Source organism: Polyodon spathula, unplaced genomic scaffold (genome assembly GCF_017654505.1).
Source record: "Polyodon spathula isolate WHYD16114869_AA unplaced genomic scaffold, ASM1765450v1 scaffolds_784, whole genome shotgun sequence".
Classification (NCBI taxonomy): Eukaryota; Metazoa; Chordata; class Actinopteri; order Acipenseriformes; family Polyodontidae; genus Polyodon; species Polyodon spathula.
In genome coordinates, this window is record NW_024472272.1 from 54466 (window position 1) to 72335 (window position 17870).

At 42.1% G+C, this 17870-nt stretch overlaps 1 protein-coding gene and 1 long non-coding RNA gene across 3 annotated transcripts; both read left to right on the forward strand.

Annotated features, from left to right (window-relative positions):
• The first annotated feature begins 1233 nt into the window (after window positions 1-1233).
• tamalin (trafficking regulator and scaffold protein tamalin) lies at window positions 1234-11629 on the forward strand. Of its 2 annotated transcripts, none has more exons than XM_041241517.1 (8): window positions 1234-1572; window positions 5429-5478; window positions 7439-7493; window positions 7927-8029; window positions 9079-9172; window positions 9698-9779; window positions 9902-9968; window positions 11028-11629. In XM_041241517.1, the coding sequence occupies exons 1-8, from the start codon at window positions 1351-1353 to the stop codon at window positions 11597-11599; spliced, it is 1245 nt and encodes a 414-aa protein (XP_041097451.1). In that variant the 5' UTR covers window positions 1234-1350; the 3' UTR covers window positions 11600-11629. The 2 variants fall into 2 exon arrangements, with proteins under 2 accessions (XP_041097451.1, XP_041097452.1); XM_041241518.1 differs by having other exon boundaries at window positions 9713-9779.
• Window positions 11630-14739: 3110 nt separating this feature from the next.
• LOC121308813 lies at window positions 14740-16871 on the forward strand. The gene is made up of 3 exons (XR_005948565.1): window positions 14740-15012; window positions 15116-15192; window positions 16671-16871. It is a non-coding gene; the product is annotated as an uncharacterized LOC121308813 (long non-coding RNA).
• The last annotated feature ends 999 nt before the right edge of the window (window positions 16872-17870 follow it).

Below are 17870 nucleotides of genomic sequence, written 5' to 3' on the forward strand. Positions count from 1 at the left end.
GGGACGCGAGTCCCACAAATTCAACATTGTGTGATCTTTCTATTGCAACGAGGTGCGCGAAGCAGGGTTCAAAATGAACTGACGGGTTCGATCTGGTCACCCGGATTGTCAGTTTCCTCCTCGCTCTTTAAGAAGAAGCAGTTTGAACAACAAGCGCGCGATTCCTCGTGCTCCTGAAAGGGTACACGCGCTTGCAGCGGCGTCAGGGCTGCGTTCCCCCAAAATGCTTCTGGTATTAAAAAACGCAGGGCTTTTATTACTGCATTGCCTGTCAATACTCCGCTGACAAGATTGCAGGGTTTAGGACGCAGATACTTTTTCATTAAACCCACTGCAAAATAATAAGTACGAAAGCCTCTGTTCAATCGTTCAATTATATATTAAAAAAAAAATGTTCCAATTATTATATTATACTATAATTTGTAGCAGTGATAGAAGTTTTGGTAATTGTGAAAAAAAAATGTAATGAAACAATTTAGAAGAAGGAGAGGAGAAGGTCTAATAGACCGTGCGTAAAACTGCGCTCAACGGAAAGGTCGTTTTTGGAGCGGGTAACCGTTCTTTGGTGCGTCCTGTGTAACTGTACAGAGAGAATAAACGGGGATTGGGAATTCGAAATGACAAAGCAGAACGACACGCGGATTCTGTGCTCCCTTGTGTATTAGATACCACTGCCCCACGGCAGGTGGCGCTAAATAACTTCCCAATAACACTTTGAAAACAGGGAGACCTGGGTCACTGCGGTTTAACTCTTGAGTTACAGGACCGAGAGCACCGAAAGCACGAGTTGATATTCCTGAAACGACACCATGATGGTCTGCGGGCTTGTTAAAGAAGCTCTCTAGAACACTGCCATGAAAATCGCACTATTCGGGTTTAATAGGAAGCTCTTCATCATCAGTGTCTAAAGAACTGGAGCAGGTTAATTTTGAATAGTTGAACAGCTGCTCGGGGAGCCGAGCTGACCACTCCTAATTTAATTAAAACACATTAACTTGTTAAATTGATGAACAACTTGCACTCTTCAGAAATTGTCGATTAAGGGTTTCCTATAAAAGCTGCTGGATTGTGGCTCTCCGGGAGCAGCGCTGGACACCCCTGCAATAGGGGACGGACCTAATCGCAGGTAAATGCGGTACTGTCTCTTTAAGAGGCAGCTTGTACATATAGAATGGAAATGAGTTATAGGCCACGCCCACTCCCATCTGGCACTGACTGAAATAGTACTAGTCATGCAAAGTTGAGTTGCATTAGAGCGCGCGCAGCAGTGTGGGTTGGCTCGTTAGGTTGTTTGATATAAGAAGCAATACAAGCGGAGGTTTGTGAATTCGCTGTCTGTGTTGGATTGCAATGAAAAATATGACTCTGAGGCGACTGAAGCAGTTAAGCCGCAAGGAAGAGGAGTACGGGAGCGTCCTGGACCGGGATGTGTATAGTGGGGAGAAGAATGAGATTTACCAATCCACTTCAGAGACCTACAAAACCCTAGATTCGTACAAAAACACCTCCGACGTTTACAACTATAAAACGCTGGCTTACTCAGGAGGAACGCTGCCCAGGAATCACAAGAAGGTAGCTCGGGGTCTCTAAATCAGTTCTCTTTATATGTGTAACTTTTATAAAATGGATTTTAAGCATTCAAATGAAACGTCCTGTTGTTTTATTAGCACCCCCTAACTCGGGCGCGTCGAGTTTTATTGCAACACTCGGGGCTTGATGCAATAATACAATTAGTCGTCTTATAGGTTTCGTAAGTTCTTGCAAATAACATACCAACACGACACATACAGACACAATAATTCCCTCTAGTAAACCCGTGCAGGGTGTATAGCGGCGTCTTTGGACGAGGTTCTGTTTGTACTGAAGTTTCTAAAAGGCTGCAAGCTTTGTTTGCTACGAGAGTGTGCTATACCGCTCCTGCTGGTCCCGGCTGCAAAGAGCGAACTTTCCTTATGCAGTGCTCCATTTACAATGATAATGCTGTGAGGACAATGGGCATCAACCTGCAGCTTACTATTGTAACAAAGAGGTATTTTTAAACTTGTTAAACACACGTTATCGCCGCACTACATTGTACACTTGTTTTATGGAAAAGTTTTGCGATTTCGTGTCTTGTTTGGCACACTTGTATGGAGGGTAATAAACCATTCCTACAGATTGAACAAGAGCCGGTTGACTTAAACTGGTTCTTTTAGTGACCCTATACAATATCCTAGAACAGGACCCCCCCTTTTCTAGAAATTACAGCACAATATTGGATCAAGAATATAATTTATCGTGACTAGTTTTCCATGCGCGTGTATCTGGGATTAAACATCAGTTATGACTTTGAAACAACCCTGAAAAACTGAACTAACTCTTCCCTTGTGGACAGTACCGCACTCTGCCTTTAATGCACCCAAACCTGCCCTGATCTGATCCCTATTGTACTGTATTTAATCCTGCCCTGATCTGCTCCCTATTGTACTGTATTTAATCCTGAACTCCATCCAGTCTATTTCACCTGCACTCGTATCTAACCCTGATGTAACTCTCAACACTTATCTGCTCTTGAACTGCCCCGATATCAAATCGTACTGTGTTTTGTATTTGCTATTTTATTAGGACAGAAGTCATTGTATTTTGTATCTTGCTCTTCATTGTGCTGTAGTTCTTGATAAGTAATATTTTGTATGCAACTGTAAGTCGCCATTAGGAAGGGCGTTCTAATAAATAAATAGCAAAAGCACGAGCACCACCTTTATAAATGCACGAGATTGTGTGAATTCGATGGGTTGCGACTTATTTTTTGTAACGCATCTTGACAGCACATGTTTGGAATGATAGTCTGCAGTTAATTAGCGTGGAGACAGCAAGCCTGCGTGTGCGTTATTAATTCGAGGGGAGATTAATGTGCAGAGTTTAAAAGGGCGAGTTTGATGCCAGCTTGAATTGTAGCTTTATACGACCGTGAATGTCTTTTCTCGTATTAAAAGTATGCTGTTTTATATACACGGCTGTAGTTTTATTGACGTGTGCAATTTACCACTAGAGTCAACCTCTTCATAAAGAAACATCAGTAACGTATGTACTACGGGTCCTCCTATAGGCAGCTGTGCTTGATGACGCATGGGACACGTGACTGTGATGTAGACTCTATAGAGACCGCTTCGTGCATTTCATTATGCGACCGGGATAACGGACCACTGGCTCAACAGCGCACTTTGAAACGCGCTCCACTGTGCTGTCTTTTTGGTTGTTTTATAAGAAGACTAGAACTAAGCTTTGATTCAGTATGTGTTGGCCCAAATCCGTCCTGTAGGCTGCAATTAGTGGCTGTCCAAAGTGGGCCCCTTGTCTTTGCAAACGAGCTGGATATTTATAAAAAAAACAACAAACAAACAAACAAAAAACCGCACTATGTACAGAATTCAACAGAAACCTTTTAAAGAAACCCTTTTGAAAATAAATACATCCAATAAATAAAATACATTTTGCAACGAAACAGTAATCAATCAAGTAACAATGTATCCAAACATCTTAATAATTCCATTCTGTAACAATCAGTTTAGTTCATATCGAAACATATTCATAGCTTCAAATTAGTCCCACAAACGTATTAATCATTGGCATTAAGTGGATTTCTAAATTAATGTTATCAAATACAAAATGTTTGCATGGCTGTCAAATGCTGGGTTTTATAAGAATCATTCTGCATGCATATTCTAAGATGTTTGGCATTCTTTGCTCACAAAGGACTGTGGTTTGAAGCTGTGTCGCTCTGAACACCCCCTCACCACACTGTAGCGCTCGGGGACAGGGCGCACATTATGTCTGGTCGCTCCCCAGTCCGGTGCCTCATTTGTCGTGGGCTGTTTTTTTTTTTTTTATTTTATTGGCGGTATTGTACATTGTCATATTTACAATGAGGGTACTGTCCACATTGGCAAATGAGCTGCACCCAAGAATGTATGAGCTGCCATTGATGAGACGGAGGCCCAGCTTCAAAATTAGAACAAAAAACAACTCGAACTTTGACAAAACATTTTGACAAGAGGGATCTTGATGATCAAATGTTACAGATTTCTCTTAGTTATACCGCACAGAAAATATGTGCTACTTTTAATGGGTAACAAGTAGTCGAAAGTTTAAAGGACTGGCAGAATCTAGAAACTGCAAATGCCCATTGCCTGCTAACTTAGTCTGCAAATTACAGGACAGGTTTGTTGCAGATTAATGACGTGCTTTTGTTAATTTTAAAGCGCTGATATTAGTCCAGTAATGGATCATACCATGAACATGCAAGGATTCTGAGACGGTAAGATGAAAAATTGGGGTCTGCTTTTTTGGGGTTAATTTTTAAGCCTGACTTCTGCCCCTGAATGGAATCTTCAGAACGTACCACTGGTTCATTTTTAAAGGGTTAAGCTTTTTAAAATCTCTGATCCTTTGTGATGTTTCAATACGTTTTACACAAGGCACAGATCGTTTCAGTGTGCTGCAATTGCAGAAACCTGACTTTAATCACTCTCAAGTGATCCGTGATTAAAAAGCGGAGGGTTGAACCGGGTGCAGTCCTGACGTTGTGCGAATGAATGGGACCCGCACGTGCCTCCCACACAACCCGCATTGTACTGCAGTCGCGTGCGGCTCTCTGGAGGTCTTTAATGCATGTTTATTTGGGGAAATAAATCATTGAAAAAAAGCCCTGTGAAATGTGAGAGTCTTGCGAGTCTCCCGACTGCATTGTTAAGAAGCTCTCTCTTTGTCTTCACGCTGGGCAGGTTCTGAAGACCCATTGAACAGCTCGCACGGGAACCCCCGTCTAGCAAAGCGTTAATAGAGACTTGATTGAGAAGATAAATACATTCATGATTTAAATTCGGCAAATACAAGGCGGTCACTGAAAGAGGGCTTGTATTGTGTATCCGGGCTCATTCTGATGGCGGATTTATGCATCAGATTACGAGAGCTTTAAACACATTAGCAGAGGGTGACCGTGTTTGAGAAGTTAAACAAAGCTTTGTTTTGTTGTACAGCCCGTGCTGCGTGTGTGCGTCTCATTCATGGAAAATATATTTTAAAACATAACAGCTCTGTCTATTTTGTAACATTTTTTTATACTCCATGATCTTATCAGAATGTCAATGCCTGGTCTGAACTAACTGTTGTCATGCATTGGTTCATGAGACAATGGACTGTATTATCCCTTTACGCATAGCGGTCCATATTACTGGTTAATTTAACGGTTAATTTAGGTGGAGGCATTCCCAATATTATATTAAAGGGAGTGGTATACTAAACGGGATGTTACTGCCACTAGGATTGGTTTGTTTGTTTACTGGCACGAAGGCTTGCTGTCCTGGTACCAGTGCTGGCTTCCTGCCTGGCGCGGTCCTCTTTGCTCGATGCCACCCCTAACCTGCGCCTCTTTTTTTTCTTTGCCTAGGGGGCGTCCCTGAAGTGGAAATCTCTGACTAACTCGCCCGCGCAGCAGAGGTAAGGAAGGGGTTCATTCAGCTGTGTCTTATCACACCGTGCCAGTGTTATTTGAACGGGTGAAAACCCTGCAGACAATGTGCACCGAGCACTGCGGTTAGAGGTAACAGGAGTTTCCTCTGTTCAGTATAAAATCCTCCCGTCCTCATTTATTTTAAAATCAGATCCCGCAATGGCAGGTTTCGTTTGTATTTGGTGACGGCCTGTTTATATTCATATTGATTTCTACTTGGTTCTCAGGTTACGCACATTCTCACCAAAAAAATCCCCAAAAACCCGGGACGTTTTTTCAAACGTCAATGTATGATTTTCAGTAGGAGGGGGACGTTTCTGTGTCTCCTTTTACTTCCCCAGTATTTACTATCATGTGGCTGTAAATAAAACCCTGCGTGCAAAGCAGTTCGACCCATTTTACTGTGTTTAATGACACGTCCCCTGAGCGTGTAGCCTCTACATTGCGGCTGTAATCAAGCTTGTAGTAAAACCTTGAATGGGTGAAGTTGCTGTGCAGCAGGAGGCTTGTGTTTTGGATAGTTTATGCACAAGTCTGTTCTTTAGAGCGGGTTTAACAAGAGCCTGATTTTGAAGTAGATTTGGTGTCACGACTCCTCTTTACCCTTGCGTTGGCGGTGTTGTGCCAAAGCAAGTCGCATATACAGGAATGAAATAGGCTCGTATTGCATAGCAGTTTGATCAATTCCTGGTTCTACGATGAGTTTTTAAAGACACATCTGAGCTTGTTGCCTGCACACTGTAGCTAATCAAGTTTGTATTCAAATCTGGAATGGGTGAAACTGGGTGAGGTTTATTTCCATCACTGTCATAGTGTAAACAGTTTTTTTTTTTTTTTTTTTTTTTTTTTGGTCATCTGTTATTGGATCATCGAGCAGAGCTATAAAATTTGTTCCAATGAAAGGGGGTTGCCAATGCCTTTGATAGGAGTTGCTTCAGAGCAAAGTCTGTTTACACGGCGTTACAGCTGACGTGCTTCAAAGTCTCTGCACTTCAATAAACTCCTTTTACTTTGGAAATCACCCTTTGGAACGCTCCAGGGTTTTGTTCCGAAGTCTCCAAAGCGAGCTTGCTTTTTGTTTTTATTTCAGTGGAAAAAGTTCAGATATCTGGAGAGGCGATGTCTGAATACAATGCAGCAGCTGTGCAGCCCGGGGGCGGGGGGCCTCTCGCTGGTCCCGTTGAGGGAGCCGCAGTCCGTAGCCTCCTTGTTCTGCTTTTTGTGCTGCCGCTGGCTCTGAATATCAAACACAGCGCTGTCTGTTGGGGCGCGGTCTTTGCTGTTGTATTTTTTTAAATTATTATTTAAGTACATAATCATTTTACAAACTAGAGGAGGCTGTGTGGCTCATTGCCTTGTCCCATGTCTGACTCTACTTTAGTTCATTTTCAGCAGCACCAGGTCTTAGGTTCTGTGTTGATTTTAAAGAGCCCATAATAATAATAATAATAATAATAATAATAATAATAATAAAGTAATGCTAGCACTTGGCTAGCACTCTGTCCTCTAAATCGTAATTAGCACGTTAATTTGGGCTGTATTTAAAACATGATACACTGCTCAGGATATATTTAAATTGGGAGGCAGTGTGTTACAGTATCATGGCCCCTCTACGTGCTGCTAAAGTTTCTGCTCGGATTTACTCTTTCTGTGAGGCATTAGAGTCTGTGCGCAGGTATCTCTGAACTGCTCTGTTGGAAGGATAGTTGAAGTAAAGTTTAAAATCCAGTCTTCTAGAAGTTGTAGAGGATCTTATTCTATCATATTCGAGGATTACCTAAAGTGGCTCTAGCACTGCCCTGCTGGTGGCCAGTCATTTCCAACACCGACTGTAAGATAATGTGCAGATGGTGGCTGTCACTGCTTTGAAGACCAGCTCCCAGCCCCCTGTGCCTGCCTTCCTTAGTTAGCGTGTGTCTTACCATCTCTTCTCTTTTTCCTTTTCAGGAAAATTATTATCCTGGAGAAGGAAGACCATGAAACATTTGGCTTTGAAATCCAGGTGAGGGGTCAGACAGTATTCTTGTTCTTCTCATTTTCTTTAAAGTAACACTAATTCACTAAATCTTCACTGCTGTACATTTCCGTTCACCAGCCAGGTTTCCACTGTGCAGTTTCTAATGAATAATCATCTGTTTTCTTTGTGTCATTACCATGCCCAGTGTCAATGAGATTCTTTAGGGAGAGTTTGGAATTACCAGGCAGGCTTCAATGGAATGTATTAACAGCTGTGACACAGACAGCTGGTTTTGGGGAAGCGGTGTTCACGTTAAATTTTCTGGGCACACTTGTACCACAGTTTGATATTTTAGTGCTTTTTAAAAGCTGCTAGAATTACAGCAGCACACTCAATAGCTTTTGGACACCAGTTCCAATGGTTTTCTATTTGAAGTCAAAGCCAGTGGTATTGAAGTGCAGCATGTTTTGTTTTCCAGACATATGGCCTGCACCACCAGAATGAAAACTCACTGGAGATGTGCACGTTTGTGTGCAAGGTGCATGACCACAGCCCTGCCCATACAGGAGGACTCAGAGTTGGTAAGTGCTTTTGGATTAAGAAGGATTTATCTCTTTTGTAGAGGTGGTGAGGGCGTCTATTTTAAGACAGTTTGTCAAGAGTTCAGAAATGAAGACATTAGAGTCCTGCTCTTTAAAGTCCACGCTTCCTGTCTTCACTGCAGTCAGGCTGCATTCTGGGTTTGTTTCTCAGTTTGCCAGTTTCACTTCCTGCTTGGAGGAGGCTCAGAGTACAAACCTTGTTGTTATGGTTTCATACGTCTAAGCAGAGACCCACAATGTAGTTGTGGTCGAAGTCATGCCAGGTTGCCTGCCACACACCAAAACAAACAACAAAAATGGAAAGACAAATACGTAATTGACACATGAGGTGAGCGACAGTTTGCTAAAACCACCAAAATTTCCAGATCAATTTGTCAACAGCTATTGATGTACTGTATATAGAGAATGGGTTGTAGTCTGTAACCAGTTTCAATGTCACAGTTCATTACTTTCCATATAGACAAGTTATGCTGAGAGGACTTGATTTTAAGACTCATGGCTGATGTAATAAGAAAGGAACCCAGATTCACTGGGGGCAGGTCCAAAGCAGTCTCTCTCCCTTATTTCCCATGCAGTAAGCAGCTGAAACAGCGCGAGCCATCAGTCACTTGAGTCAACATCTCCCCAGACCTCTGTTTTCCAGCTCAATTTATTAGAGACATTTGAGAGAGAATCTGGTGCTTTGAAATAAGACTGTCTTTTTAGTTTTACCCAAATTTGTATGAGTCCTACATTTGAGGGGGCTGTGGTTGGTGGAGCCTCTATCAGCAGTAGGTTGGAAACGCATTGAACTCCACCAGCTAGAAGGACATGTTTTGTACCTGCCATGTGCATCAACATATCTCCTGATCCCAAGGCGTTGTCATCATCTGCTAAACAAGTATTTGTATGTGGAGTCTGGCTGTGAGGCTGCAGTTAGTTTTTTAGATGAAAATCTTGAGTAAATCTTTCTGCTGGTTTAATAACACATACAAACAGCAGTGGCGATTGTTCCCTAACTCAGTCCTTCCATTCTGTGTGTTTATCAGGAGACACCATTGCCAGCGTGAACGAAGCCAGCGTGGAGGGTTACAAGCACAAGGAGATGGTGGAGCTCATCCGATCAGCTGGAAACTACATCAGGTAATAGACTGGCTGTGTTGATAGTGTCATCTTGTGAGCATTTGGGCAGTTAAAAAAAGGCAAAGAAACAATTTCACTGTCAGACAGGATCATCTGTACAAATGAACCTATTATCAGTCTTTTAATTAGAGAAACCCTATAACATAGTTAATGCCATTCTCTGCGCCTTTTGAAATGTCGGTTTGCAGCCTGTGGAAGATGAACTGCAACGTTCTTAATTCTGATGCTTTGATTGGTTGAAACCAAAAAATTCCTTCCCCCACAACTGTAGGCATTAAAATATCCAAGTACAAGTTTGTTAGTATGCATTTCAGCTTCGATATGCACATCTTAAGACCCATGAGCAATGTGCAATGCCAGCACATGGAGCAATAGTTAAAACTGATACTCCCTGGTGTGGGCATGGTAACGGGATACGCTATGTTTCAGAGACTATAATCCAAGAGCAACATGCGTTTCTGAGCCACATTCAATCCATACTGTACTTTAAGATGCACTTGATTCTGCTTCTCTGTTCACAAACAGTATCCTTGTTCTCAGGCTGGAAACTGTGTACGGTGACTCTATCAGGAAAGCTGAACTGGAGACCAGACTACAGTACTTGAAGGTAACAGACTCTTCTGTTTTGAACCCCACTCCCTGATTTCTGTTAAGAATCCTGTGGATCGATGCTGCTAAAAGTGTTAATGTCCGTAGAGTGACCTCTCAATTCTGCTTCCTTCTTTCCAGCAAACCCTTCATGAGAAGTGGGAAGAGTACAGGTCCTTAATGGTGCAGGAACAGAGACTCGTTCACGGTGAGTCCGCTTTCATTCTCTTTCTCGCTTCTCGTATCATGCTGTGCTTTTCTTTAACCCTTTACGGTACAAGGGACACGTGTCCCACAAACACAATGAGGTGCATGAAACAGTGTTTCATTTACTGACTGGTTGGATCTGGTCATCCAAATGGTCAGTTTCCTCCTCGTGATGCTCGAGTCAGCCTTGCATGTATTTTAAGAAGAAACCATTTGAATAACAAAAGCACGATTCCTTGTGTATCTGAAGGGGTTAAATGTTATTGGCAGCCCCTCTTGCTGGTGCGACAAAGGGGGTTGAAATGTAGCTGCAAAAGTACAGTGGAATCAAACTATCTCGCTGGCCATGGGGAATGAGGGCTTGATGGGATGACAACTTCTTACCTTTTTCTGGGATCCTGTTCAAAAAAAGAGATTTGTGTAGCTGACTGTTCTCTTTACCATACCCAAGTGCTTGTCTTATCTTTTGATAGTCCATCAAAAAACTGGAATAACCTTTTGGATGAAATACCGAGGCTAAGTGTTTTACACATCTAATCATAGAATTAGGATTTTGACACTTTGTTTTCTACAGCTGCTATCGGCCTACATTATAGCACCCCTGTGTCCGTTGTTAAACGTACGGAGGGTTGGGTGTACATTGTGAAACAACATTGGGAAAACCAGGTGCTTGGTGGTTTTATGATGGTAAATAGTCTTGTAAACGTGGTTCTGAAGAAAGGGTCTTTAGTAGTTTACTCAGTTCCATACCCACAATAGTGTTGTACGCATCAAGGATGGGAAGACTCCCATTGCATAGCAGTTTGATCCACTCCTGGTTTTACTCAGAGTTTAATAAGACACAGCTGCGTTTATTCCCTAGACACTGTAGCTCCTCACTCTTGTAGTGAAACCTGGCATGTGTGAAACCACTAAGCAATAGGAGTCTTGCAGTCTTTCCATCCCTGCACATTAACACTGCCAACATATTTATTATCTTTTAAAGGGGTTATTTGAGTCATCACCAGCAGATCCCAGATAGTTCAGGAAATTAAATGGAATCTATAACTGTTTTTTTCAGGGATCGTTCTGAATGACCCTGCCATGTATGAAACGCTGGAGTCAGTGAGAGCCTGCATCTACGGCACCAGCAGTGGAACCAAACCCATCCCGTCCCCGAGTCCAGCCTCCCATCGGCAGCTCTACTCCACCGGGAGGGAGCCCCTGCAGCACCCCGTCCCATCCCAGAGTCCAGCCTCCCATCAGCAGCGCTACTCCACGAGAAGCCCCTGCAGCTCGACCAGCCGCGTGAGGAGCTGCACAGTAGAGAGCAAGGACCCGCTGTATCAGACCTGCTTCTTCGAGGAGGGCGTCCACGACTCCGCGGGGGACAAGGGGAAGCAGCCAGGCGTCCCATGTAGACAGGGTCTGAGCGATCTGTTCAGCACGACCAGGAGCAGCCTGAGCAGGAGCGCCAGCACCAGGAGCTACCAGACGCGATCCTGGGACAAAACCAGCAGCGGCAGCAACAGCAGCCAGAGTAATTACGGCTCCCTGCCACGCAAAAAAAAGCAGAAAAGCTTCCGCAGCGCACTCTTAAAATTCATCCCGGGACTGAATCGCTCTCTGGAAGAGGAAGAAAGCAAGTTTTAGCTTTTTTTTTTTTTTTTTTTTTTTTTTTTTTTTTTTTTGGTAAAATTTAAGTTCTTTTTTTAAAGTATTTTTTAAGTTATTTATTTATTTGATTTATTGGTTGTTGTAAATACATTCTTTTAAAAAAAAGTTAAGGATGCCAACAAGTGTTCAGATTTTTATTTATATAATCTCAAATCTGTGTTCTCTTTTTGGTTTAATAAATGCGTGGCATTTGAATGTATTTTGTGAGTTGTTTTGATTTTAATAGCGACACAATGAAATAGGTGCCTCCTCATTGGAACACTTCTCTCCATTTGAATGTGACCTATCAACTCTCTCAACCTACTTGGTGTGGGATCACCCGATTCTAATGGAATGAGGAAGTCTGTCCAGATCCCTGCAGTTAGGATTTCCCAGACAAGCTCACGACAAAAAAACCCTCAATGTGGGATCAACAGAACCCTAAACCAATAGCGTCAAACCATCATTAACAAAGACAACAGCAAGGAGCAGAGAGTTCCTAATACCAGAGCGTGCCTCCAAGCTTCATTGCATAACACTGTGTGCTATTCATTAAACCTGTCATACGTTCACACGTTTGCTGTCCCTATAATCCCCTCTTGAGGTGTCACAACAGGTTGCCTGTATTCAGTTGCTCAGTGAACGCTGGCACATTGCCAGCTCCACACAGATAAACCAGTTATCTTCTCCAGCTCTGAGTTAAGTTTACTGAAACTGAAGAGCTGTCTGAAATACAAAAGCACTTCAACGCAATTCTGATCGGACTGAACCAGACCGCACAAAGACCATAGCTTTAGCATAAACACGCAGCATCTGCTTACTTGCATTTAGACTGGGATTGCTTCTGCCAAGCCCTGCAGATGCAGCCTCATCATATCGATTACAGGGGTGGAAATGAGGCTCAAAGCTGCAGTCCAGAGAATGTAAAAAACAAAAACCATGCATGACGAAAAGGAAAGCTGGCTTCAGAAAACAATGCAGGGCGGAGATTCCGTTTCAAAGCATGAGAAGAACAAGAGGCACAGCAAGCAGGGTTACCGCGGGATCTCGGGTGCACTAAGACCGTGAGAGACAGTTCAGGCTTTTCAACTTGTGCCCCAGTGCATTCTGGTAAGTGTAGTCCAGCTGTGGAAGACACCACAATGCATTGTGATGTGAGCTGAAAAGCCTGGCTGATACAAACTGTCTTAGCGTACATGGAGACCCTAAGCTAGCCCCTTCTTAGCAGACCGTTTACCTTACTAAGGGAGTCTCATTAAAACATGTTTCTAGTGTTTGAGATCTCACCTGCTAGGCTCATCCATGCATTTATAATTCCGTCTAAAAACAAAAAGTGATTCCTTCCATATAAACATACTTGTGCTCTGCCTTTATTAAAGCTGTTCTAAATGTGATGGTAGGATGTGACACTCGCTTTCTTTGCATGATCTTGTTACATTAATGACGTATGCAAACGTTATCGCTTTCATCAGACTCGCAGTCAAGATAGGAGCGCTTCCAGTCTGAGTAAAGAGCTTTTTATATTCATTTTGGATTTGCATCTTTGTCTTCTGTATTGCTGGGACAGATATTCGAATATGCAAACTCTGCTTGAAATGTATTAGTTTATCTATCATTTTAAAATGACTATCAGGAAGGCATCATGCAAAGGGAACCCAATGCATTCAGGGGGGGAAGGGACACACGCCTGGTTCATTACAGTATTTTTCTCTCCTTGCTTTAATACTTCATAATTATTAATTGGGGTTAATTGAATCCAGAGAGATACTGTAATTATACTTTTGTTTTCCAGATAATTCCAAAGAATGTCTTTTTGCATTTTGAATTAATAAAAGCACTCCTGTTTGGCCCAGCAGTAGCATTATGTGAGAATTGCAATGATATCTCCTGTGTTGCTTTTGAGGTCTGTATGGAAGAGAGTATAGTGAGAGTTTACTGTGTGCTACTGTAAAAGCACTTGCACAGAGACAGGGCTACTGCAGCTGTGTTAACTTCTAACCAACCCTTAGCAGCTCATTTGTTTATTGGCTGAGTTCAGTGTCATGCAGACAGGTGCAGGGCAGCCAGCTCAGTAATGCAAACGCACTGTGAGCCTGTGTGAGCGTGATACTGCAGCACCAGATACTTCTGAGAGGCAGTAGTGGTAGAGTTACAGAGGAAGTGGAACTGAGACCACAGCATAAAAAAGATGTGATATATTTAGTTTGTGCGTAGCCAAAGAGTCGCTGGTTTGAGGAAGTGCCCGTTTCTGTTGTGAGAATCATGTGTTCCTCTTCCAAAGTGCAAAACAAACAAAACCGCCTGTCATGAGAGGCAGCCTGTGGCTCTTTATTCAAAACATGCACTGCTTGCAAGCGGAGTCTAAAACTACAAGCTTGCGGTGAAATCTTTCTACAGTGTAAAATGCACGCAGGGTTGCTGAGCTGGGAGTGGGATGTGCCTGACACTGCCTCGACCGCTATTCCTTACCTTTCTACTAGATTTGACTGCTGTCACAGGATGTGGGGAGCATTGTCAGTGTCGTCTGAGCAGTGCCAAGTGGATGTGGGAAACACAGATAACTCAGACACGTCGCCAGGAAAACCAGGGCAGGAAACGCATCACTGCCGGCCCAGTGCCAGCATTCTACACACACTGAAGCGTTCATACCAAGGTTTTGTGCAGTTCAGTCAGAGGACTTGAACTGAAGTTTTATTTGGGGGGCAAGTGGCCCAGAGGCAGTGTGGCTACCTGGTTACAAATTGCATCAATATCAGGGTGACTGTAGTTTAAAAAAAATAAAATAGAAATTGTGTAAACTGTAGTTTAGGATTTTCATTTGAATTTAGCTTTACAGCCTAAGTTTAAAGTTATGGATATCACATAGAAAGCAAGATAAAACAAAGGTGATTCTGATACAGCATGGTGATTCTGATACAGCGTGGTGAAGCTGCAGAAATATTGTTACAGTGCGTTTCATTTCCTGCTAGAGCTCTGCTTCTTTAGCCTCCCCAAACCTCCCAATAGAACGTCCAAAGAACAATTGCAGGACTGTTATTCCTAGTGTTCCGGGACACGCTGTCCAATTTGCAACCAATCTTTTACTGCGGTCTGGATAATCCAGTTGGCATGTGGCTGCGCAGATGGAGTCAGCTGTTTTGATATGTATAAGGGCAAAAGGTAACATAGACCAACCTCTTAGATTAGATTCTCAAAGCTTCTTAAAGGAAAAATGCACCAAGCTGGCTTTTTTGCCCTTCTGTGGGTTTAGGGAGAAATAGTTGGACCTCATCAGGCTTCGACCACCCCAGCAACAAGCCTTGCTTTCAGTAGCCTGGCAACAGAAATGGACGAGTCTGTCTCAACAGGAGCATGAGTACCTCGGTGTGCTTGGATAGAGGGTGCAGGCAGCGAGCTTCTGCTTAGTTACTGTGAGCTCTCCATCTGTTCTCTGTTAAATAAATAACTAGAGTGTGTATGTTTTGGGGGTGGGGTACTGGTATAATGTTGTGTATTTTATTTATTTTATTTCAGTCCAGGCGAAATCACAGACGTTTCTGTGTTTGGTTTCCCAGCCAGCGCTGCAGTAGGATTTGAAGCACTTCGAGCAGGTGGGTTGAGCGGTCGCTCGTGTGAAACAGCACTCAGCACCTGCCTGGCTGATCACAAAGCGAAACTGACCTCTGCGGTTAGCGCTGTGGCAGCTTTCACCTTCGCAGAGCACGAGAATACCACCCGCCTGTAAAACAACTGGTTTGCATTGTCAAGCACAGACTGTCTGAAAGTGAGCCCAGAAACAGAATCACACTGACGGCCTGCCAGGGGGTGCCAGCCCTGTGTTGCTGAATCTGTAACTTGCTGACTCCTGCTTTAAAAACAGGTTTTGCAAGTCCCTTATTCTTCTGTATTCTGAGTAGCAATGTGATGAGGGGTCCCTAATACCTGCTGCACAGGGAGAGTGAATCTACAGTGTGTGTGTGTGTGTGTGTGTGTGTGTGTGTGTGGGGGGGGGGGGGTCAGGATGAGGGGTCCCTAATTCTCGTGAGAGGGTCTTAAATTGATTTAAAAGCAATGTTTAGATTTTCAATGTAGCTGGTCATGAGAACAGAAATGCATGTTCACAAACAGCGTTCCAGCTACAAAATAGAAGAGCTTCTATAGAACAATTACATGGTAATTTTTTGGTTAATTTTGCAATGCGTACAAAAAACCCAGCTGTGTCTGAGATTCTTTGTTTTGAGCCTTTGTTTCTTTTAAAACAGAAGCCGGGGGAAATGATGCTCAGGGTTTTTTGTTGGTTTCTAAATTTCCCTCGCAAGATTATAAGAATTTAGAGTGTTTTATTTTATGTGCCTTATACAAGATTTGTGGTTTAAAGACTGATTTCAACCACTGATAAGCACAAAATGCACGTACAGTCAAACATGAAGCATTCACACAGGCTGCACTGATATTACAGGAAACAGCATGGCTTTGTACTTCTCATGAATGAAAGCTGTGAGTTTTGTACAGTCGGGGAATGCCTACCACAGCTGATGGCTTTCCTCTTGACAGATGTATGTTCTGAATGACACTTGCACTTCCCGAGCTCAACGGGGCAGGGGCGGCTGGATTAAGAGAGCTTTACCAGTTTACTGCTTGAGAAAGAGCAGCTGGTAAACCCTGCACAGCAGCGTGATGTGCTTTCCATCGACCCTGTGGCACAGGTGATTCCCACATGACCTGAGGAGCAGAGACAAACAGAGCAGCACATTCCTTTAGGTCTTGCAGTTCAATTTAATTTTTGTGAAAAGAAAAAATCAAACTGTTACTGTTGCAAAAAAATTATATATATATATATATATATATATATATATATATATATTATATATATATATATATATATATAACCCTAACCACACAACCTCCTACATTGATTGTAGGATGTCTCTTCTTGTGTAGGCTCTGTCTGATCAAACTTTTGAAATGATGTCTCTTCTAATGAGTCTCCCTACACACAACATGTTATAAATCCCATCAAATTATTATTATAATCTATTTATTTTTACTTAAGAATTGTGCCTTATGTTCTCTCCACATTTGTACAAAGGATGACATTGGATATAAAGTATGGGAGAACTAAGAACGCCAACAATCTTGGGAAAACTGATAGTTGGTGACAACCTGATGATGTCGCCTACACCATTGTGACATCACCTCGCCACACGTCATGAGCCCCTTTATGACATCATCCTGGCTCCCCAGTTTATAAGTGAGTGTTTCAGTAAGTAAGAATCAGTGCACCTGGACACACCAAGGTAACTAAGCACCAGATACACCTGATATGAGTCTGTTTCCCTTTGTATTGGTTTTACTGTTTATTCGCCTCACTGTTTAATTAAATGATGATGTGAAGGTTGAAGCTAATGAGATGGAAAATATCAGAGCAGGTGCAAATCAAAGTGAGCTATTATTATTATGAATAATAATAATAGTAATAATAACAACAAGGTGTTATAGTTCTAGATGTTATAGTTCCAGGTGTTATGGTTCTAGATATTATAATTTCAGGTGTTATAGTTTCAAATATTATAGTTTCAGGTGTTATAGTTTTAGATGTTATAGTTCTAGATGTTATAGTTTCAGGTGTTATAGTTTCAGGTGTTATAGTTCTAGATGTTATAGTTTCAGGTGTTATAGTTTTAGATGTTATAGTTCTAGATGTTATAGTTTCAGGTGTTATAGTTTCAGATGTTATAGTTCTAGATGTTATAGTTTCAGGTGTTATAGTTTTAGATGTTATAGTTCTAGATGTTATAGTTTCAGGTGTTATAGTTTCAGGTGTTATAGTTTCTAGATGTTATAGTTTCAGATGTTATAGTTTCAGGTGTTATAGTTTCAGATGTTATAGTGTTATAGTTTCAGGTGTTATAGTTTCAGGTGTTATAGTTTTAGATTTCAGGTGTTATAGTTAGGTGTTATAGTTTCAGGTGTTATAGTTTTAGGTGTTATAGTTTCAGATGTAGTTTCAGGTGTTATAGTTTCAGGTGTTATAGTTTCAGGTGTTATAGTTTCAGGTGTTATAGTTTCAGGTGTTATAGTTTAGATGTTATAGTTTTAGGTGTTATAGTTTCAGGTGTTATAGTTTCAGGTGTTATAGTTTTAGATGTTATAGTTTCAGGTGTTATAGTTTCAGGTGTTATAGTTTCAGGTGTTATAGTTTCAGTTTCAGGTGTTATAGTTTCAGGTGTTATAGTTCTAGATGTTATAGTTTCAGGTGTTAGTTTCAGGTGTTATAGTTCTAGATGTT